The sequence below is a fragment of the Glossina fuscipes genome, unplaced genomic scaffold, assembly GCF_014805625.2.
Source record: "Glossina fuscipes isolate IAEA_lab_2018 unplaced genomic scaffold, Yale_Gfus_2 1, whole genome shotgun sequence".
NCBI lineage: Eukaryota > Metazoa > Arthropoda > Insecta > Diptera > Glossinidae > Glossina > Glossina fuscipes.
The window spans coordinates 9,846,861-9,869,293 of NW_023998415.1; the positions used below are offsets into that span (position 1 = coordinate 9,846,861).

Sequence of the window (22,433 nt, forward strand, 5' to 3'; positions counted from 1 at the left end):
CAAAGTAAAATCATTGCCTAAAAGTTCTGGTCATACAGCGTACAAACAAAAATTTAAAATCCTATAAAATAAAAAAATTTAAATTAGTTCAATATAAAAATAAATTAAATAAATAAATTCTAAATTTAAAATAGATTGTCTTTATTCCTCCTTCAACATTTTTTTCATTTTGCTTTATTTGTTTTTTTTGTACACACAAAATTATTAAACTTTTCGCTTTAAACAAAGTCTCGTAAAGAATTGAAAGAGTTAAAATCCCATCCTGAAAATAGAAATAATGCGCGTGTTGAAGACTTAAGGCCATAATTGATTCAATATTTTTTTTGTTAAGTATAGTAAATATGAAGGTGAAACATTGACACTTCATGGTTGTATTGCCAGTTGACTAGACGGAATCGTGCTCTCATTAAACAATAAAGGATTTGTTTAAAACTTCCCAACTTTCGATAGAAGAACAAAAATCACAAGACAGGCTTACACACGTCATCTTGGAATAAAACTTGGTAAAAATATTTATTAGTAACATTTTGAAATGTTAGCATAAGAATATTATTCTATTTTTATCTACATATTTCACTATTTTACTATTTTTATTATTTTACAATTTTCTTTTTCATTGCGTTTTCGTTACCTTTGTCTTGAAACATGCTTCAATCGATTTCAATACCTTTTTCCGCAACGAGCTGATGAAAAACAGAATATAAATTTTGTACTTTAAAACTAAAAACGCTCTTATGAGCAACAGTGTTTTTTTTTTTCTTTTTTTTCGATATAGTATGCATTACTGACCCTTAATCTTTTCTATAATTCACAATAACAGTCCGGTAAGGTATGAAATTACGTTTCCAAGCAACTGCGAAATAAAACATAATTTACAAGACTTCTCTAGAATTAAAAGAATTTCCTCAAATATTATAATGACTGATGGAGAAAAAATTGAAGTGCGCGATATAACGCGTATTGAACGTATAGGCGCTCATTCCCATATACGTGGTCTGGGCTTAGATGATGTATTGGAAGCGCGTGCTGTTTCCCAGGGTATGGTTGGACAAAAAGATGCTCGACGTGCCGCTGGTGTTGTCGTACAAATGGTGCGTGAAGGGAAAATGGCTGGGAGGTGCATTTTATTAGCCGGTGAACCGAGTACTGGTAAAACTGCAATAGCGGTGGGCATGGCTCAAGCTCTGGGTACTGAAACGCCTTTTACTAGTATGTCCGGCTCGGAAATCTATTCGTTAGAAATGAGTAAAACCGAAGCATTATCTCAAGCTTTACGTAAAAGTATTGGCGTGCGCATAAAAGAAGAAACTGAAATAATAGAAGGCGAAGTTGTTGAAATACAAATCGACCGTCCTGTCACTGGTACAGGCCAAAAAGTGGGAAAGGTAATTCCGGCTTTGGTTGCATATTTTCAATTAATTAATTCCCTATATCGTTTCAGGTCACCTTAAAAACCACTGAAATGGAAACCAATTACGACTTGGGCAATAAAATTATCGAATGTTTTATTAAAGAGAAAATTCAGGCTGGCGATGTTATAACTATCGACAAGGCTTCCGGTAAAGTTAACAAACTGGGACGCAGCTTTACAAGAGCTCGTGACTATGATGCTACGGGAGCTCAGACTCGCTTCGTTCAGTGTCCGGAAGGCGAGCTACAAAAACGCAAAGAAGTCGTTCATACTGTCACTTTACATGAAATCGATGTAATTAATAGCCGTACCCACGGTTTCTTAGCACTCTTTTCGGGCGATACCGGTGAAATTAAACAAGAAGTACGCGATCAAATTAATAATAAAGTGTTGGAATGGCGCGAAGAGGGTAAAGCTGAAATTAATCCTGGTGTTTTGTTCATCGATGAAGTGCACATGCTGGATATTGAATGCTTCTCATTCCTCAACCGTGCTTTAGAATCTGATATGGCACCCGTAGTTGTAATGGCGACTAACCGCGGTATAACACGTATACGCGGCACCAATTATCGCAGCCCTCATGGTATACCTATTGATTTACTAGATCGTATGATTATCATACGCACTATACCCTATACTGAGAAAGAAATTAAGGAAATATTAAAAATTCGGTGTGAGGAAGAAGACTGCCTTATGCATCCTGATGCTCTAACCATTTTAACAAAGATTGCTACGGATACTAGTTTGCGTTATGCCATACAGTTAATAACTACGGCCAATTTAGTGTGTCGCCGCCGCAAGGCTACCGAAGTAACCACCGAAGACGTTAAAAAAGTCTACTCGCTATTTTTAGATGAAAATCGGTCCAGTCGAATTTTGAAAGAATACCAAGATGAGTATATGTTTAATGAAATTGAGGAACAAGTGGAGGACGTAGCTTCAATTTTGCAACCGAAACGTGAAGAAGATGGCAGCGGAGATGCTCAACTAATGGAACATTAAACGGGATCGTTAAACATTCTACCTTTAAAATACTGCGTAGTTTTATTTTGATGCCTTATCAGTAATAAAATAAACATTGAATTATTCATAATAATCATATATTCCTTGAAACTACGAGCAAAATCATTTTTTTCTTAACGAAAAGTATTTTTGGATCTTAAATTTGCTTTCATTGTTTACTCAATATGAAATTACGCAAGATTATAATATAACATAAATATGCATGAATTGCTTAAAAATAAGGGTCTATTATCGAAAGAAAGGGAAGCCGATGTGTACAGAAATTAAATTAAGATTTAAATCGAATGATAGATGTTTACTTATTTATTTCATTTCAATTAAATTCCATTCCAGAACAAGTCATTAGTCGAATGAATGTAAGCTACAAAATACCTGGAAACGTAGTAAGGAGAAAAAAAAAAGAATAAACAAAGATCACCACGTAATATGCGCCAGAATTCAACTAAGCGCTAAATTAAGATACAGAGAAAATACATTACTGAATAAATAAGTGCTTATTTATACATTAACAAGAGTGTTACTCGTGTTAAGTGAGAAAAAACAGAGAAATATTTAGATTCAATTTACATGTATTTGTATCAGACTCGAAAATGTTTAGCAGTTAGTTATGCAGTATAATGATTTAAACTTATTGACGGACAAAACGGATAGATCAAGTAAATTAAATGATCGTTGAACATTTTACATATTACACAAATTGAAGAACTCATAATTGGTTCGGCATTGTGGTAGCTACAAGAGCGCAGAGTGTCTAGAGACTCTACTAGGGATGTAAATGTTTATAAGTTCTAATAAGGCATCCGAATGAACATCTCCTTTTATTAGCTTCAACACGAAGGTTGCACTCAACATTTCACGCCTTTTGTCAAGGGCAGGCAGATGAATGCGCTTCAATCTATTATTATATGGTGGAAGAGGTAGGGTAGAATCCTATTTCAAACCTCGCAAAGCAAAGATCAAAAAGTCCCGTTGAACAGACCGGAAAAGATCATCATGACATCTATAACTAGGAAGCCAAAATACGGGCGAGTATTCAAGAGTAAAGATGTACACAAACGCTGGATCAACTTATGGGTCATTGAATTCTTTATATAAACCCTAAAAGAAATCTAATTTTATTAACTGAAACTTCTATATGAATATCGAAATTCAGCTTTGAGTCGAAAACAACTCTTAAATCGTTGTAATTGCAAGCATTTTTCAGGGTGGATTGTCAATACGATAATAAGAGGGCAACGTACTACATTACGCAAAAAACATCTCCTTGCATTTTTTTGAATTCAACGCTATACCAGAAAAGAAAAACCATTAAATTTTAATAAGGCCTAAACATTAAACAACTTAAGGCTAACATTTTTCCGCATAATCAAAAACGTATTTGAGGCCAGAATCACAAGATCTTTATTATTTTTATTTTTTAACTTATTAACTAAATATATAATATATAGTTCACGATAAATCAATGGCAATTCTTCTCTGAAGTTTTCTTTACAAATATATATAAAAAAATAATACAAAACAATAATTTTTAAAAATAACGTGCAAAGCTATATACTTATATGGATATATAAATTATTCGATAAAATATATGTAAATAGAAATATTATTACAAGGAGGCTTTTTGAAGAAAGATGCAATGCTTTCGTTTTGATCGCATCATAATGTGAAATTTATATTTAGATACTTTTTTTTTTTTTTTTTTTTTGGTATAATATCCAAGCCTTAATGGAAATTTGAAAAAATAACTTCTGTCTATATATAGCGAAAATAAAATCCAGTCCTTCAGAAAAAATTTGCAAAAATTTTATCGCAACTGTAAAATGTAATAATATTATCTAGTGAATTGAAAAGATATTTGTTTTGTTTTGGTAACTACATCCCTGTCGGTAGTTTTCAAAGTTTTTGTAAATTACAAAAATATAATTTTTACCATCATATTACAAATTTCATTACATTAGCTTCGTCAATATTTTCTCATTGGATAATCTATATTTATACATATTATTTCATTACATTGACGTATTTAAATTTTCTGCATTACTTTTTTTTTTTTCTTTTTTTTTTTTCTTATATAATTGAAGATGTATTTTTCTTTTCCTTTTTAGAATATATTTTTCAATTTAGATAAAAAAAACAAAGCAATCACAATTAATCTTTTCGTTTCCTTTGTCCGAATAAAATTACGCTTAAACCTGGACAACGATTTCATCTTAATTACCATTATTAATAAGTAATAATAGTTGAGATTTTTGAATTTCTCTATATTCTGATGTAAAATTTGCAAAAACAACTTCCCGAAACTGAATTAATAGAGCATACACTGACTAGATATTGATACTTAATAGAGTGCAAGACAAAATATGAGTTCTCTTTCGAAGTTGGAAAAAATGTCTTTTGAGGAAGAAAATCTATCCTAAGTTTTGGGGCCTTATTTAGTTATTCTTTTTATTGCTTTGGAAAGTAGGCGATAAATCAGTTGCTTGACTAAAATTCGCATCTACCGCTATGGAATTCTTATCGTATCGGGCAGCGCCAACGGTAGGCGATAAATCTGTAGCTTTACTGAATACTTCGTCTTTGCGAACGGAATGACCACTTTTCTTGGTATTGTCCGTATGCAAATATTGATAGACGAAATAGAATATCAACCATCCTGACAGCCAAATAAAACCATAATAGTCAACAAACTTAAACACTTGTATCCATCGTTCATAGCTCAAGAATATAAATGGAGTCAAACAGAAGCCCATGAACACGATGTTGTAAAACTTTAAAGCGATAAGTTTTAAATAACTGTACCATGAACTTTTAACTACAGACCCCATGTGCGGTATAACGGATTTGATGTAAACTTCCTCGATCTAAAGACCCAAATATCGTTTTATAAGCTTTATAAGCTAATAAATGAAAATTTCAAATAAACTCACTTGTTTTTCTGCCGTAACCACTATATATTCCAATAGGAAGGACATGTAATAGCCGCTATGAAAACCGTGCCATACCGCTAGGAAACCTAGTGCTCCACCGTAACTAATGGTACGATTATTAAGAAATTTCAAACGCTTATAGATATACTGGGCCACCCAAAGATTAGTGTTCACGTTAAAAGATTGCACATAGTGTTGCATACAAGTTCCAGTTTCTAAGTGCAACAATTTCACATTTGAACAACCATACCAATCTGGCTTACCGTCCAATGCGTCGCCATTATAGGTAAATCCTTTTTTTAAAATAGAATGAAAAGCAAATAAATAATATTTATACGCAACCCGGAATTACCTACCTAAGCACATTAATGCGCCTTCGGTCATCAACCAGCACGAAATATATTTATAAAGAGAGAATTTGCCCCATAAGCCCATGTAAAAAATTTTACGTAAAAATGTTTGATTGGCATAAGCATCCGTTAAGAAATAATCATCTGGTAACATCATGGTACCCATTTGACGTATACCCAAATAAATCAAACCCAATGTTAAACGTTTCATCCCCTCTTGTACCGATCCTTTGTATTGCATAAATTCTCTATTAATAAAACGTCGATAGCGTCGAAACGGAAATTGCGGTCCCACCAAAAATGATGCTGGGAAATAGGAAAACGCCAATAATTCTAACAATGTAGGTAACTCCCTAAGCGCACATTCCCGTTGATCTTTAGATAGTTTATCATGTGGTTTCTGACCATCGGCCACATCAAAAGCAAAGCCTATCATCCGTAGTACCAGGACACAATGCGGCATCGTCCATAATATGTCATAATCACTGCTTTCCGTGAAATAATAGCCCGTCAACAAATATCCCATATGGAATGTAAAATTGGTAGCGATCAAATAAGTTGACGATTTATAAAATAAGTGCATTAAAATGTAACTCGTACAGATGGCTACCAAGGAATGATAAGTATCAACTCCGTAGTTAAAATAACATAAACCCGAGCCAGTTAAAGCAAAAAACAGGTGATGTACATTAAAAATTGGTATACTTCGGATAAAACCACGATATATTAAAGCAATCGGATAACCTGAAAAATTTTATATTAACAATTTATACTACAATAACAATAATACTACTACATAAGCACTTCAGTTACCTGCACATATAGTCAATAATAGACGTATTGCTGCTTCTGGTGAACCAGTTTTATTTGCCAGATTTTGTGCCCAATCTAAGTCACTATCATCAATATTCGTTGTTGCACCCATTTTTAAATATTCTTTTAAAATTTAGTTTTAATACTATAAGATATGGCAGAAAGTAATCAATAAAATAAAAACATGCAAATAATTCGAGAAACTTTCAAAATATTAATGGCGTTCTCACGCCTTCAAACGATAATGCGAAAGAGAGCAGTTAAGAAAGTTACATACAACTTTAACCGAATCTTTAATGCCCACACAAATCAACTTTATACGAATGTAACTCAAAAATGAAGTTTTAATATTTTATAAAAGTGGTTGGCTATAGCTATAGATTGTTCCCATTTATATATAAATACTGTAGGATCACCTATAAAATGTGTACCTGAACATTTGTTTCCCAACAATTTGCAATGCTTCCATGTCAAAGCGTCAAGTTGATCTTTTAATTTTTTTGCTACCACGAGAATATTTTTCATAAACTTACCTAAATTGATGAAGAATTTTTTACTGTCAAGATTATATGCATTTTACGAGATCAGTATAGCGTCTCCGAAGGAAACGAAGGCAAGTGTTTTAATAAAATTAACATACCGGCCAGCCAACGATCGTGAGTATTAGAAACGTATCGAAAATCGATAAGTGTCGACGCGTAAATTAAATACAAATACTAAACCTTCGTTTGTAATTTTAATGATTTTCAATTGTAGAGAACGAAATTCGTATGTGCAGTGCTGGTTGTAATAAAAGCTATCACTATCTACATAATGTTACATAACTACTTTCTATATAATGAAGAGGATAAGTGGTTTTTCGAAAACTGTTAAGTACAAGTCAACGAGGGAATTGTGAAACCCAATTGAAAAAATTATTTACGCACAAAAGAATTTGTTACTAAACCTTCTTGTTCTTGTCGAAACGACGGGCTGAAACGTGTCGCTCAGATATTTCAAATCAAGATAAGCCGATACCATCCACTTGTTTCGTTATATAATATATACATATGCATTTTTATAGATTTCTTAAGATTTAATAGTTCCTTTAAATTTTCTCGAATACGTGGAGAAATAGTTCATTATATTAAAGAAAGCTTTTACTTTAATTTTGGCGCGCTCTACCCCAAACACCTTGGACAAAGTGCCTATGTCAAATGGATCCCTGCTGAGAAGTTACAATCTAATGTGTTTCAGCGGTGAATTTCTTCTCGAATTTTTCTAAAACACTCATAGATTGTATTAGAACGTATCCAAGACGTATATGCATTTAAGAGCATTTTCAAATAAAAATATACTAACAAACATAGTTTTACAAATATAAATGTTGATTAGACATGATATTGAGAGAACGATTCGAAAGCTTTCAGCGCCTTTGCTTAGAAATTGAAAGTTTAGTGTTAAGTCTTTAGTTTTGATTATGAAACATGTCTGCAATACATTTCAAAACCATACATTTTCAACCACACAACAACTCGTACAATTTTCATTCTTTTCGAGTTGAAGCTTTTTACAGCAATTTTAAAATGCTTAAGTTAACGTTAAATATTTTTTATTAATAAATATTTTTTGTTATTTTTTGGACAAATGTTAAAATTTTTTTATTTAAATACTCGCCAATCACACTAAATCAATATTTATATCCTACACCAGTGCTCTATTACAGTACAGGTTATGGTACGTTTGTGCGGATATATGTAACACTGAGAGGCGCTTAGGATCCACTTTTTATTATACTGATCCATTCAGAATCAAACGATCTAAGCCTGTCTGTCCTTCCGACGTCCATCCAGTATACACTGACGAGTTTTGACCCATCGACGAGCGCTATTGAAAATCGTTTGGATTGGCCCACACACTCTCCTTGTAACACCCTACTTTGAAAACGGGAAAATGAAAAAAATTGCAAGCGAGTAATAGAATTTCTGCATAGTGAATTGGTGTAAAAAGTTTGGATCGGCTGGAGCAATTTTTTGAAATCTCCGTCATATAACGAAAACTGAAGTTCATACAACAAGAAGGCCTAATTTTCAATGTTTCATGATAAAAATCAGATCGTACTAGTAATTTAAGATAAAAAAAAACTCACTGCACGACATTTGAGCCATCTCGGACTATTTTTTGGAGCCTCCCCTACGTAAGGATTTTCACGAAACTTGATCCTTCGTAGAGCAGAAAAGCCCAAATTTTAATATTTTATGATGAAAATTGATCCATAGTAATTTGATATAAAAATAACTTCTGCTGAATTTTAAACACGCACCACAATTTTTGAACTTCTTAAGCACAACAAATCTTTATTTCCAAAGAAGTCTAATTTTTAATAAACGGTTCCATAATAGTAAGATCATATAACAACAAATATTAAATTTTTTTGTTGTAGCTTAAAAATAAGAATTGTGTTAGACAATGTGATGTGGGGTATTTAATAGTGGGCCTGATTACAATGTTTAAAGTCTCCTATTTATTTCGCTAGCTATAGGCATTAAGGTTAAGTGTTTTTAGTTTTTTTTTTTTTGATTCAATCAACTAGGTTATCTGCCCCAGATCGCCTTAAACGAAAGGTGCCCAACGAATATAAACACAGTGTGGTCTCTTTCAATATTTTTTTCTGAAATAATTCAATTTTTTTTTTTTAATAATTAAAAAGATACTTAATAAGTTTCTCGAATATTATTTCTCTGTTATCCTTCCTCCCACTCGAAAAAATACGGTTTTCGTTAGTGGGATAATAGATTTCTTTCGCTTTAGAAATAACATAAGGCGCATTTTTGCAAATTTCGAGCCAAGCTTATGTTCACTAACGAATGCAATAAGAATTTCTTCCCTCTATACGTAACAATTGAATGCATGCATTGTTGTTATACGTTCTTATACGATCTATGTATTATTATTTTATATCAATTATGTTTCTATCAAAATTATTGTATAGTCCTTGATTTGATTAAACGTCAACAGTTATTGATAATAAGACTCTTGAAAATTAGTGCATATAAAAAATGCAGCCTCATGAGAATTATAAGCAAAACAGTTGTGACATATATACGCACATATAAATTCACACGCACACATGCATGTGACACAGAATCCCATAATATATTATAGTTATGAAGCATTAGATCAATGTTATTGTTATTTACATTAGCCTCTACAAACGTATTAAGTTACTTTGAGCATAAGCTTAGGATTGTCTAGTTTGTTTTTCTCAATCCTAATTTTTCCAATAAAGCAACGACTTAAAAAAAGTATATCTGATGGTTATAAATCTGAGTAGGCAGCTGTGTTCTTTTAGGATGAATACAAAAATGTATCAATTTGAATGAATATAAGAAAGATGAAATTACATGTTGTTTACGTAAACTTAAGAGTTTCTATGGATGCATTAATATCCGTGATTAAACAAAAATTGTATATCTATAATTCACTTCGTAGCAACAACCGAGTCAAAATTAATTTAAATTTTTCTTTCGATGTAATCCTACTATATAAATGCAAATTTAAGAAAATCATTAAATTTAAAAAAAAATTGGTTTCTGCTTTTTTTTATATAATTATAATACGAATTCTTTTTCATATATTTTCGTGTATTTTTTTATATAGATTTTATTGATTACACAATTTTATGTTTACAATTTTAATTTAAAGTCTGTATGTAAGTAGTTTACCGATCACGTTTTGACCAAAATGAAATACTTTCACAAAATTCATAAGCTTATGTAAATTAAGATGATGCTTAGACGTTGTTATATAAAACTAAACTATCTCTCACTTAAGGCATAAGATTTCTCTAATAGGCAATTTCATCATTTAATTAAAAACCAAAAACAAAAACCACATCCAAAAATTAGTAACGACTATATGTACATACATAACCGGTAAAAACAAAAAACAAGACGACAAAAACTATATTTACCTTCAGCACACATATTATCATCCAATTATATATTTATATTTACATACAAGTAAGCGTACATTAGACAAGAGAATTACTTTTCTACTCTTATTTAGCAATTGAAATATGCCCCTGACAGCTACTTTTTAGCCCACCTAATTTTGCCACTATTACGTTGTTGCTTTTACGACTTTCTCTAACAGTGTAAAATAAAAATTTATATACTTTTGAATAAAGAATATAAATCCTTCAATTCTATTAGAACTTTTTAAGTAAATCTTGCATGTTTCTCACTTTTTCTTTTTCAGATTTCACTTATAACTTATAAAATATATAAACCTTCATCTTGATTATGAGAACAGTATTTTCATTTATCACGCATATGCAAATAATTTAACGAAAACAAATGGATCCTTTTACCTATTAGAATTTTTATTAGCTAATATTTTTATTTTCTTCTATAAATATATAATTCCTCTTTTTTTTTTTTTTAATTTAGTGTCAATACTTTAAATTTAGATATTTCTTTCGTTGGTTTTATTTATATAAATCAATTTATCTTTCGGTGACAGCAATGTAAAATTAGAGTTGCCATATTTGGATGGCTTACCTGAAAATTGTGTAATAAAAACATCATTGTATTTTAAGTGAAGTTTCCAAGATTGCAATTTTTGCGCTCTCGCTCCGACCGCGCCAAATGAGAAATCTATTGGGTAAAAACAGCCAGGAATTAATGAGAATAAGCGCAGTAAACAACTTAAGTATCTAAAAATTGAAAAAATAATCTTAAAATGGGGAAATTCCTGATGGGGACAGATTAGATTATTTTAGATGGCATTAGATTAATGAGACCTGTCCGCGAAAAGATTTTTCTATTTGCTTATGAAAGAAGGGTGAGGAGAGGTGCATGGACCAATGTTGTTTGATCAATCAACTTAAAAAAAAGACAAATGAATCCTTTTAAACATAATTAATTATGGCGACAAATCAAATAAGACTTTCACATTCCGTACTAACTCAACCTAAAAACGATAATCTATTTGACACGCCCGAAAAATGAAGAATTTTAGAGAATATTTACGGGAAAACACAATAAAAATTTTGTAAATATATTTTAAATGTGAAAACGAAAATTTCGATCAGGACGAAGTTTGTTAATTAACGAATTTTTTAAATAATACGCTGAATTGTTATAAAAAACCCTGTGAAAGTTTACAAAAGTGACAACTTAATAACGCATTTATAATTCAAATTTAATTATCAATACAAAATCATTTTTAAAAGCAAAACAAAAACAAAACCAGCAACTGTTTGTGCAACGTAGCTGAGAGAAAAGGCGCATTAAATCAAAAAAAAAAAAAAAAAAAGATAACAATTAATACATCTGAAAAAGTGAAACTTTGCGATTTAGGAAAATGAACAACATTACCTCCCACTGCGGGGTATATCTACCTCAAAGTGCATCACTACACACTCCGACTTCATTCCATTTCATAAGTTGGCTGCTTATCATCTCTAAGTCTGCAAAACTTAATCTGCGAAACATGGTTTAGCCACAAACCCGAATCTTCTCCCTCGAAAGTAGGGACGTTAAAATTGCCAAGGCTCGAGCTGACGCCCACACTAGAATTGAGTATAGTGTATTTATCCAGCCCCGAAAAAATGCTTTGCCAATAATCGATATTGGCCGAATCATGATTTCCTTAACTTTTTCCTCGATTTTTTTCTAACAAAAAATTAAATTTAACCCCTCCGATGCGGCTACGACAAATTCTATAGCCGCCAATATTTCACTTAACAATATTTATAATGCGCACATCCGGTACGAATTCTGCGAAATCCGCGAGGTTACTTCTATCCCCTCTGGGTTCATCCAAGTTGAAATCCATTCAAATACCTCTCCCAAAAATCTGCTTAAACTCGATCCCCTACCTGACTTCTGCAAAGCTGTGGAAGTCATGCACTTTCACAAATTCGACCAAATCTCTAACTCTAGTGGGGCTTTGGATACAGTTCGTAGAAGTTTTTCCGGAAATGTTTTACCTTCCCCCATCTGTTTGGAAGGCATACGTTGGCGTTTAGGCCGCACAGATGAAATGTGCTCACGCCAAAAGTCGCTTTGCCATTCTTGTGGCACAAGCCACGATAGTTCCATGAATTTTCATCAAAATGCCAAAAAATGCATTAATTGTAAGGATGATCAATCTTCTAATTCCAAAACTTGTTCAACAGACAAGAAAATTTGTCAAATTCAAAGAAGACGCAGCAGAACATATCAAATCACAAATTTATTTTTTTTTTTCGAAGTACTTACACGTCCAAATTAATCCAAACTTTTCATTTTCTCTTGAGAGCTTCCCTAAATTACCTTCATCGACTGCTCAACCAACAATCAAAGCACCAAACATGGAATCTATTGTCTCACTTCCAATCAAGAAAAAGGATAACTCCTGAAATCATCATCTCCCCTTCCAATATAAAACCTTCAAATCCTGAGACCGAGACACCCATCACAGATAATATTCCTTCCGATCACGAAATGATCACTGATTCTACCATTTGCTCTAACTTATCTGAAATCTCTGATCGTATTTGAAAATTACATAATATCAAGCCGTACTCTAAATCAAATTCTATTATTAATTCCGCCACACGCTTATCTGATAAGAGTCTTTTTAACCAACGACCTCCTTTGTGTTCGTACTCCTATTCCCTCTGAATCAATGATGAAAATAGCTCAACTTAATTGCACTAGCATCCGTAACAAATTAAAACAGCTTGAACAATAACTTCTTTGAAACTTGTCCGTCTGTCTTTTTGAAACTTTTCTTAAGCCTCATGATTCTTTCTCTATTAAAAATTATAAAGTAATTAGATTTGATCGTATCTCCAACTCCTCTCATGGGCGTGGTGTGGTTCTTGTGGTGGCGATCCTTATATCTAACAAGCTTTCATTCTTTGACGCTCCTAATTTTGTAATTTGTGTACCCATTGAAACTTGCAGCTGCACTCTTGATCATTAGTTGCTATATTCCATTAACAGGTTAATTTCTTTCAGATCCAACAGATCTGCATCAATATTTGGTGATTTTAATGCACGCAATATGTGTTGGAGTAGTCGTTTTTCCAATTCAAAAGGCAGACAAATACAAGATTTTCTGGAAAGCAGCAATTTACTAACTAAATAATGGTGATCCTACTCATTTTGGCTCCGTCTTTTGTTGAATAGATCTTTCGATTTGTAGACCTAATCAAAGTTAATTGCGTACCTGGAGGACCCTTAATGACACCTCACTGTTTAGTCGAAATTAGTCCTCATCTGCATCCTATTACCCAGTGTCACTCACATACCCATGTTCCAAAGTACATCAAACCCTTTTTACTGAACAATACTATCCATAACATTTTAAATACCAACCAAGCCAATCTTGGGTTGTTTTTTTGATCGATTCTCAAAGTTCTCCTTTAATCCTCTGAGCTGAACTGAGACGTCTATAAAATGTTACCCTACTAACTCTTAGTGGAACATCGCATGCAATCGAGTCGCTGCCAAACTTAGACTCGCTGTAAATAAATGCACAAGATCTCCTTCTGAAATGAATTTTAAATTTTTAGCCGATGTTAGGAAGGAATATACTTATATTCTCAGGCGAGAAAAACGTAAACGTTGGAAACAATTTTGTGAAAATGTCAATAGCGACATGTCAGTCGCAGATCTTTGGCGTACTGTGAGAATTTTTAAAAGTATTACTTCCTCTCGTTGTTACATACCCACACAGCCCTTCAACGAGTTCTGTGACTTTCTGCTCATATAATCCTCTCTGTATCACTTGATGAGGAACGTGATAGTTTTTTCTTAAATGACGTATCTCTCTCTCTAAACTCGATAAAGCCATAACTTTCTTAAAAACCTGATCTCCGGGCTTAGATGATGTTCGTGACAATGACCTCAAAATTTTGAATATTGGAAACAAATTAATTCTACTAAAAGAATTTAAATTAAAATTACCCACTATATAGTCTCTTCCTGGTACGACTTACAAATTTTCACTTTAAGAAAAAAGAATAACTCGCCAACTAATCTTAATTACTGCAGATGTATTACCTTATTTTTTACACTTAGAAAAATTTTCGAGAAAGTATTATACTCATATTTACAAACGTATCCCTTGTGTAAATGCGTCCTCAGCAACTTCCGATTTGGTTTTAAACATCGCAGACCTGCCCAAGACAACATTGCCTCTTTGTGGTCAGCAATAAACAAAGCATTTACTAAGAACCATATTCTCATTGAGTGCTTTCTGGAGATAATCTCAGCGACTGAGTCTGTCAATATTAACATCTTAAATTCTACTCTTTTCTCTTTAAATCTCCCTCTTAAATTATTATATAACCCCTTTCTCTATTAGATAATGTTAATTAACAGCCAGGATGTCGTTGAACAAAGGAGATCTTTCACAGGTATTCCCCGGGTGTCTGTGTTGAGTCATCTTTGTTTTAATTTATTCATTAACAAAATTTTCAATTCTCTTCCGGCGAACATCTCAAGTTTGGCCTATTTGTATTATATTATCAGCCGATGTACCTTGCTCTTGTGGCATAACCGATTGTGATTATTGCGGTTGCGCTTGTTGGCGTTGTTGATGCTGTTTTTGAAGCTGCAGATAATCATAATTAACTATATTCGGTTAAGTTAATGATGATAAAGTGGCGGTTGATGATGAAACGGGCCGTAAGCTTACTAATGACTGAGATTTTGAATTACGTGTCAATGGCTTACGAGATTTGACTGAAGATTATTTGACGTCTTTACTGATGGATTGAGGACCGATGTTGTAGGCAGCGGCCTTTGGTTTCCCAATACTAAAGTCGGAGCTTACTTCTCAAATCATCCATGTAGCACTATATTTTCGAATGAACGCCTTCTTTACGATCATTTCCCTCTTAGCAACAACACTGCAGATGAAATTGAGTCTTCCAGGCCATCTCATTTTAATGATCGTGTTCGTCACTTAGACTCTTAATTTCCACAAATAAATAAAGCCCCTTGGTTTATCAATTGCGGACTCAAACGTAACATTTTTTGTTTTATTAACAGGCTAACGTTTAATCACACGAGAGGTAATGATCATCTATTTAAAATTAACATAGTAAGCAACCCTTCATGTACATGTGGAGTCTTGCTATCTCCTGATCATATCCTATTTGTTTGTCCGAATTTTCACCACTTTTGTTCGCCATTCCACACTACGCCAATTGGGTATATGTGGTCTTCGTGACCGCAGCATTCTTGACATTTTACGTTGTCACAATTTAACATCGTACTGCGCAATGTTTTCTTTTTTTACATAATCTTATTAAGCATTTAATGTCAATTTATGAATTTTTACTCTCTTTTACATTTTTTTACTCTCGCACCCATTAATGCCTTCATATAAATTTTTATACTCATACAAAACATTACATCTTACAAATAGGAATTTATTCGTCGCGCTTTTATTCTATATTCCGTGTCGGACGAGTAGTACGCATATTTTAATAAAAACTATAAAAAAAGGAAATATAACGTTCCGGACGTATAACAGGCAAAATTAAAAAAACCTTGAATCAAATAATCACTAAAATTATTAAATAATAAAATCATAAAATCATCAAATAAATCTAACCTTACCTTTACTAAGGCCTAAACAAAGAACTCTGCGTACACATTGGGCCTTTTTTACACATCCCAGCGTATTTTCCTTTGTTGATTTGCTGAGTAACACAAGAAGAAGAATAATCAGCTGTCTTGCATTAGCCGCAGATCGAAAAGTAAAGTTTCAACGTCATACTTTGGCATTCGTAAAAATATCTAAAGAAAAGTTTACAATTTACATTGGGGGTGTAATATATCTTAAAACTACAAGCTGTATGGAAAAAAGAGAGCATTTAAACTGTTTTCCTTTGTGTGTCATTCTCATAATTAATTGATTCGTTTGTTTTGGGTGTAAGAATTAAACTGGGGGAATTTCATCATTTCAATCGTGGCTTCTGCTAATATGAGGCGAAATAATTACCCTTACCAACCCTTAACCCAGACATCCACCGATAACAGCAGAGTTGCTGTTTCGCAAGACGCTCTAGAGGAAGAAAATGAACGGTCCGCTGAAGAGTTAAAACAAAAAATTGGTGCCTTAAAAAGCCTAACCATTGATATAGGCCATGAAGTACGTTATCAAGATAAACTATTACGTGGCATAGACGACGACATGGATCGTACGCATGGTTTTCTCAGTAATACAATGGGTCGCGTAGTGCGTTTGGGTAAAAACACAAGCAGCCGTCACATGTGCTATATGCTTCTTTTTATAGTATTCGTTTTTCTGTTGTTATATGTAGTTATCAAACTAAAATGAAGTCGGACGTATTCATTCAAATAATTATATTTTATTTTGTAAAGCTTAGGAAAAATGAAGTTGAGCAAACGTATTTTTTCACAACCTATTTATTACATTCTTCTCCTTTTTCTTAATATTTGTTGGTAATATATGTATATAAAAAAATTTGGATAAGAATAGAAAGTGTTTTCTTAAGTTATAACATTACAGCAAGAAACAATTCTACTAAGCTCCATAATAACGACGCTACCTTACACGGTACAATGTTATATATTTGTTTAATTATTTAGTTGCTCTGGTTAATCGAAATTTGTTCTCAACTACATCCAATAACAGGCCGGCGACGATTGCTTCCTCAGCTAGCATAATCTAAAGCATGATCATCATTGATTAATTGATATTAATTACTGGCTTCAATTTTATTTTCACCTATAGCAAATTCTGAAAGATGTAATGCAGTATTTATTTAATAAGTTTGCTTTCTCATTCCAGAGACTGATCTTCTCTTGCAATTTAGTAAAAACATGTTTTTTTTGTTTGAACGCGCATGCCTTACATTGTTATCAGCTTTTTCTTGTGCGAGATTTTGCGTACTATAATTGGTGAGATATGGTCTTCATACCCTTTTTATTAATTCTATTTCCGAATTTGTTGGGCTGCGTTCATAACATTATCGGTAGTATTCAGTCCTTTAAGTGGCGATAGTAAATTCTTAGTTAATTTTGTTCTGAGAGTGAGTGAAAGTTGAATGGACAACTTTTCGTTCCTCTATGTTCCGGAGGTGGCTGATAAAAGGCAAAATTCGTTAAAGCTCCCGTTCTTGGCAAGATGACGATTATTTGAGAGTTCTTCCTCTTCCGTTAATGGACAATTAAAATGAATAAAAGTGGAAATTATTGCTACCTGTATACCGCAAATCCACGTCCTCATACTAGTTGACTCATTTCATTTGCATAGGCGAGCACAGATAATACCCACTCGACTATTTCGGTATTCATCCAAGATCAATTGTCGATGTAAATCGAAATTTTCTACGGCTGTTTTAATCATTTCATATAAGTTTGCGGTAGGCAGAGCGCAAGCCGCAATATATGTAAAATAATTACGGCAACTATGAGTCTCCAATGTTTTGGGTGGATTTTCGTTATAACGTGCGATTGGACAGCATTTGATTAGTTTATGGCGAATCTGACTGCACCAGTGTTAATAAAATAAATAATAAAATACAGAATACATCCTCACCTACATTGGCAGTTGTATCAAATACCATCACATTAAGATCAACAACGCATAATCGCAATCGCCTATGCCGCCATAAATGATTGACAGAGCCGCTAAAAAATGATAATAATGGTCTCGATGTTACACAATGAATACGAAAAAGTTTTATAAAGTTTATGATGACATCACTTAAATTTCGTAGCCCATCAGTGAGATTACGCGGCACCGATAGCATTGATGCTACATTACGCAGGAGAAGTGCTACTGATGTTACCAGTGGCTTAATATTAGGCAGCGATGGTTTTCGAGTTTCGAGTTATGCGGCAATTAATAGAAAGTTTTTATCATCTCTAATCCGCATTTGGCTGTTGCTGGGCTACCATATAATACGCTATCAACATCGTCTTCATTATCATCTTATCATCATTTCACTCTAATCCTATTATTCTTGTTACACAATACACATCTTACAGAAATAGCATTTGTGAATCAAAAAAAAGAATAAATAAATAAAGAAAAAAAAAAAAGGAAAATATATTTTAACCACAAACTTTGGTGAGACATATATATATATCACTATTCCTCTCATTTAAAGACTAAAGAAGAGATGTAACGTACCATTCGGAAGGTAAAAGAATTTAATCCATTAATGTAGAAGAGTTATAAGCCTGTATATTATTATAACTATATTTTCCCCTTTTTAACCTAATGTATCTTATATAAACATATATGAGTGCTTACTACGGTATCATTGAAACATAAGATCTAATTAATTATTAGGTATTTTACTTGACAAATGATTAAAAAGCTAACCGTGCTAAGCGAACGCTTACCAAAAAAAATCGAAAAATCAACGCAAATTTATAAAAAAATTGTTAATGGGTTCTTTAAAGTGATATTTCACGTGAAATTATGGTTTTAACATTTTCGATATGTCTTATATAAAAGGAAAGCAAAAGTAGTTGATCTGGCATACAGAAAGACCACAGAAGTAAAAGTTCAGCTGCCGTCTGCTTGTATATGCTGCGTTAAAATCGATGTGAATGCACTAAACACTTGAGCGCAAAACTTGAAAGTAAAAAAAGGTGCCACAAAAAAAAAAAGACATGGCTGGAATGGAAAAAATTGAACGAATCGAAAGAAACACTTGAAGTTATCGGCATGCACTGGACTGGAATCGTTATAATTTCGAAAGCAACAACATTTTAATCAAATCCATCACCGAAAAACAGCGGGTATATTTACTGAACCAAAAACGCCAGTTTATAGGCGATGCTGTCGTACCTGGAGAAAAATAGAACAAATTGACCACGCCTATCCAATATTATAGTATATAAAAATTTTATTTTTTTTCAATACCTATATAACGCGCAAAAACAAAGTTAAAAAATCCCATAAAGTACATAAATTCTTTGCCAGTTTCACATTTGGAATGCACCGAAGTATGTCCGTGCGCCAAACTGTGTAATATCTGTAGGAAAAATTCCGTTCCGGCGTTATGCGGAAATGAAGATATCGCCTTCAAATTTGCAGAAGAACTTGCAAGTGACCTTAGCACAGACCTATACGATAAAAACTTTTATTTTGAAAACAGAAAAAGTCAGATAATATGATGGGTATTAATGTTTCGGTTACACCCCAATATACAATTCTTACTTATGTTTTACTTTTGTTAAGAACTAATACACGAAAGGTTCAATCACACACGCTCTCATTCACAAATTTTCCTTATTCTCTTTTAACACACACTATTCGAGTCGCAAAGGAAAAACTTTGTCTGGTATATCTATCTTAAAGCGTTGAGGATACTGACTGCTCTCTATTTTTTGTGTCATAAACGAACTGTCATAATAAAATTGATTGCAAGGTGTAACCGTGCTTCTCAACCCAGGTATACTTTGGGAATTTCCAGAAAGTTCGTTTCGAAGATATTTATAAATAAGACAAAAATACTTCGATTTTCGTGTTTTCACCAATTTATTTTATATTAGTTCTCGGAAATATTGGTTAACAATTAATGAAATTACGGTCGTGGATTTAATCGGTAAGGGCGAAAAGAAGACTAGCACAGTGAAAGTTTCACTTGACCTTGAACCCGTTTATTTACTTCACATTTTATGCTTCTTCGGCGAACTTGGCTTCGTTGGGCTCCGCGTTTTACATTAACCTTGTCGCTACGATTCTGCAAGCAAATGTTTTTCGTTACCACAACTAAGACGTTAGGAATGGTTGGTAATCCGTAAAAATCTGTTCTACCTCTGTTATGCCTATTTGTCTATTAGAGTAACTGAAGAATAGCGATTATGCTAAGCCAGTCGTCCCCTACCCGTAATAAAAGAACATTGTCTATATAATTACGAACTTACTTTTTGGATTATATAATGCAGCTGGAGAGGTCGCCTTTGTTGTGCATCGTGTTTTATTATGCATAGCTACGTTCGTCGCCGAAAGGAAATTATTCTACGTATGTGTTACAATAAGGCTATGCAAGGTGTGTCCGATTATTGAAAAGACCTGTTTTAGCAAGATCAATATATGTGTAAGCATATTTCAATAAAAGTTATATTCATCTCGGATATTGATGCTATCTATATGAATTTGTAAAAGTTTGTTTATATGAGTAAAGAAAACTGCCGTAATAAACACAAATATGGGTTGTAGCAGATTTTAGGCAAACATACAACAACATTATATTGTAAGTTATATATCTCTAATAAGCATGAGAATTTAAGTGGATATACATTAATAATTTGATATATATCTTTACAAAGAGACAAGTGCATATTTAAGCATGTTTATAAAAAAACAAAATTGTATGTTTATAAGCAAATCAAAAAGCATGTTTATAAGAGCAAATTATATGTTGACACTACAAAAATGTATACTTATAAGGAGAAAAAAAGTATATGTTTACAAAAATATATAAACAAAAGACCACGCATACTCATATGCGTACCTATCGAAATCATAGTTCAGGGTATATATTGAAGGTAATCAAAACACGCATATGCAGCAAAATCAACAACTCAATATATATAATTAAAAGAAAGAAATGCACGTTTATAAACAATGCACGCAGTGTCAATAAGTATATATATATATATATGATGACCATAGATCAAAGTAGTGATCGACAAAGCAATAGCCGTGTCATAATACATAATCATAAGACATTTGGCGGCCGAATGGGACGAGTACGCAGACTTCTAAACGAAATTATTGACGCGGAGTTTTAGTGTTTTGTACAGCAGACGACGAATGGCTGAATTTGCGCATAGACAAATGGAAAGAACGGACATAAATAACATAAACATAAATTTGGTGAGGAAGCAAAATGTTTCCTTACAACGTATTTATATGTATTTGAACACACACATAGCTTGTTTTACATATCGTATCGAAGCGATTTTCCGCAAACCATTTAAAATTTCTGCTTGTTTCGTCACTGACAGACAAAACAGTGGCAGAAAGAGGAACAAATTTTTATTCATATTTGTGTGTGGCTGTCCATATTCAAACTCTCTTGACTCTTCTCCTTGATAAATTATTAATATTATTATTATATTATTATTATTATTATTATTATAAATTTAGCCAGAGAATAAATTCTAAGACTAAAGTCTTAAAGCACTAGCATCTAGGGCTATCGGCTGTTATTAAAAAACTCTACCGCACTTGAGGTTTGAACCCACGACTGCGGTAGAGTTTTTTTATTATTATAATTTTAGACTAATGAAATAAATTCTTAGACTAAAAAAAAAAAAGACATTGAGCACTAGCAACACAGGCCATCGGCTCTCCTTGATAAATTAACAAACAAACCAACTATTAATGTAGTAGTGATTCGCTTTTGCCTGTGCGTGCCATTAAAGAGATTTGCAAATTTGCTAAGAAGCGAATGTGCATGGCCTGTAATAAGAATCCACAGTCGCTTGAATAAACAAATCCCGTTAAAGGTTATAAGGTCCGCTCGTTTTTAATGAATTTTTTAAATTGACAAGGCTGAAAATTGTATTATTTCTTAATACAATAGATCTACGCCTTTTCGTGGTCGCATTCGTTTAACTCAACGCCGGAATGTCGATAAGGATTGATCTAACATATTATATACATTGGTTACTTATGTTCCGGTGACCGTATTGAAAAATTTGCAAGATGAAAATCTAATGATGAAAACGAAGAATAAGTTCAATAACATCAAAAACGCTAAGGATGGACAAAAACTAAAAACTTACTATCCCTAATCCACTCATCTAAAAAAACAAAAAAAAAAGAAAATGTTGTACCAAAAACAACTAACAACTAATTAAAGGGATGTTCCAACAATTTGTTCACAAAACTTAAAAGAATGACAAACAAAAAAAAAAAAAAGGTTTTGTT

At 32.8% G+C, this 22,433-nt stretch overlaps 3 protein-coding genes across 9 annotated transcripts; 2 read left to right on the forward strand and 1 right to left on the reverse strand.

Moving 5' to 3' along the window:
• Nucleotides 1-753: 753 nt before the first annotated feature.
• LOC119631373 (ruvB-like helicase 2) lies at nt 754-2,529 on the forward strand. 2 transcript variants are annotated; one of them, XM_038023520.1, is made up of 3 exons: nt 754-824; nt 880-1,385; nt 1,442-2,529. In XM_038023520.1, the coding sequence occupies exons 2-3, from the start codon at nt 918-920 to the stop codon at nt 2,411-2,413; spliced, it is 1,440 nt and encodes a 479-aa protein (XP_037879448.1). In that variant the 5' UTR covers nt 754-824; nt 880-917; the 3' UTR covers nt 2,414-2,529. The 2 variants fall into 2 exon arrangements, with proteins under 2 accessions (XP_037879448.1, XP_037879447.1); XM_038023519.1 differs by having other exon boundaries at nt 780-1,385.
• Nucleotides 2,530-4,500: 1,971 nt separating this feature from the next.
• On the reverse strand, nt 4,501-11,002 carry LOC119631469 (lysophospholipid acyltransferase 5). Of its 6 annotated transcripts, none has more exons than XM_038023698.1 (5): nt 10,876-11,002; nt 6,525-6,669; nt 5,718-6,455; nt 5,362-5,654; nt 4,501-5,295 (listed from the first exon to the last, which is right to left on the reverse strand). In XM_038023698.1, exons 2-5 carry the CDS (start codon nt 6,634-6,636, stop codon nt 4,867-4,869), a joined length of 1,572 nt encoding a protein of 523 aa, XP_037879626.1. In that variant the 5' UTR covers nt 6,637-6,669; nt 10,876-11,002; the 3' UTR covers nt 4,501-4,866. The 6 variants fall into 6 exon arrangements, with proteins under 6 accessions (XP_037879626.1, XP_037879625.1, XP_037879623.1 ...); XM_038023697.1 differs by lacking the exon at nt 10,876-11,002 and adding an exon at nt 10,681-10,865; XM_038023695.1 differs by lacking the exon at nt 10,876-11,002 and adding an exon at nt 10,477-10,865.
• Nucleotides 11,003-16,163: 5,161 nt separating this feature from the next.
• On the forward strand, nt 16,164-19,156 carry LOC119632296 (BET1 homolog). The gene has a single exon (XM_038025134.1). The coding sequence runs from the start codon at nt 16,494-16,496 to the stop codon at nt 16,848-16,850; it is 357 nt and encodes a 118-aa protein (XP_037881062.1). The 5' UTR covers nt 16,164-16,493; the 3' UTR covers nt 16,851-19,156.
• The last annotated feature ends 3,277 nt before the right edge of the window (nt 19,157-22,433 follow it).

Bases quoted from the DNA above. Each gene is read 5' to 3' on its own strand.
- LOC119632296 (XM_038025134.1), top strand. From the start codon at position 16,494: ATGAGGCGAAATAATTACCCTTACCAACCCTTAACCCAGACATCCACC.
- LOC119631373 (XM_038023520.1), top strand. From the start codon at position 918: ATGACTGATGGAGAAAAAATTGAAGTGCGCGATATAACGCGTATTGAA. The intron at 1,386-1,441 runs GTAATTCCGGCT...ATATCGTTTCAG, and splicing joins CAGGCCAAAAAGTGGGAAAG to GTCACCTTAAAAACCACTGA.
- LOC119631469 (XM_038023698.1), bottom strand. From the start codon at position 6,636: ATGGGTGCAACAACGAATATTGATGATAGTGACTTAGATTGGGCACAA. The intron at 6,456-6,524 runs GTAACTGAAGTG...AAAATTTTTCAG, and splicing joins ATTATTGACTATATGTGCAG to GTTATCCGATTGCTTTAATA. The intron at 5,296-5,361 runs GTGAGTTTATTT...TTGGGTCTTTAG, and splicing joins TGGTTACGGCAGAAAAACAA to ATCGAGGAAGTTTACATCAA.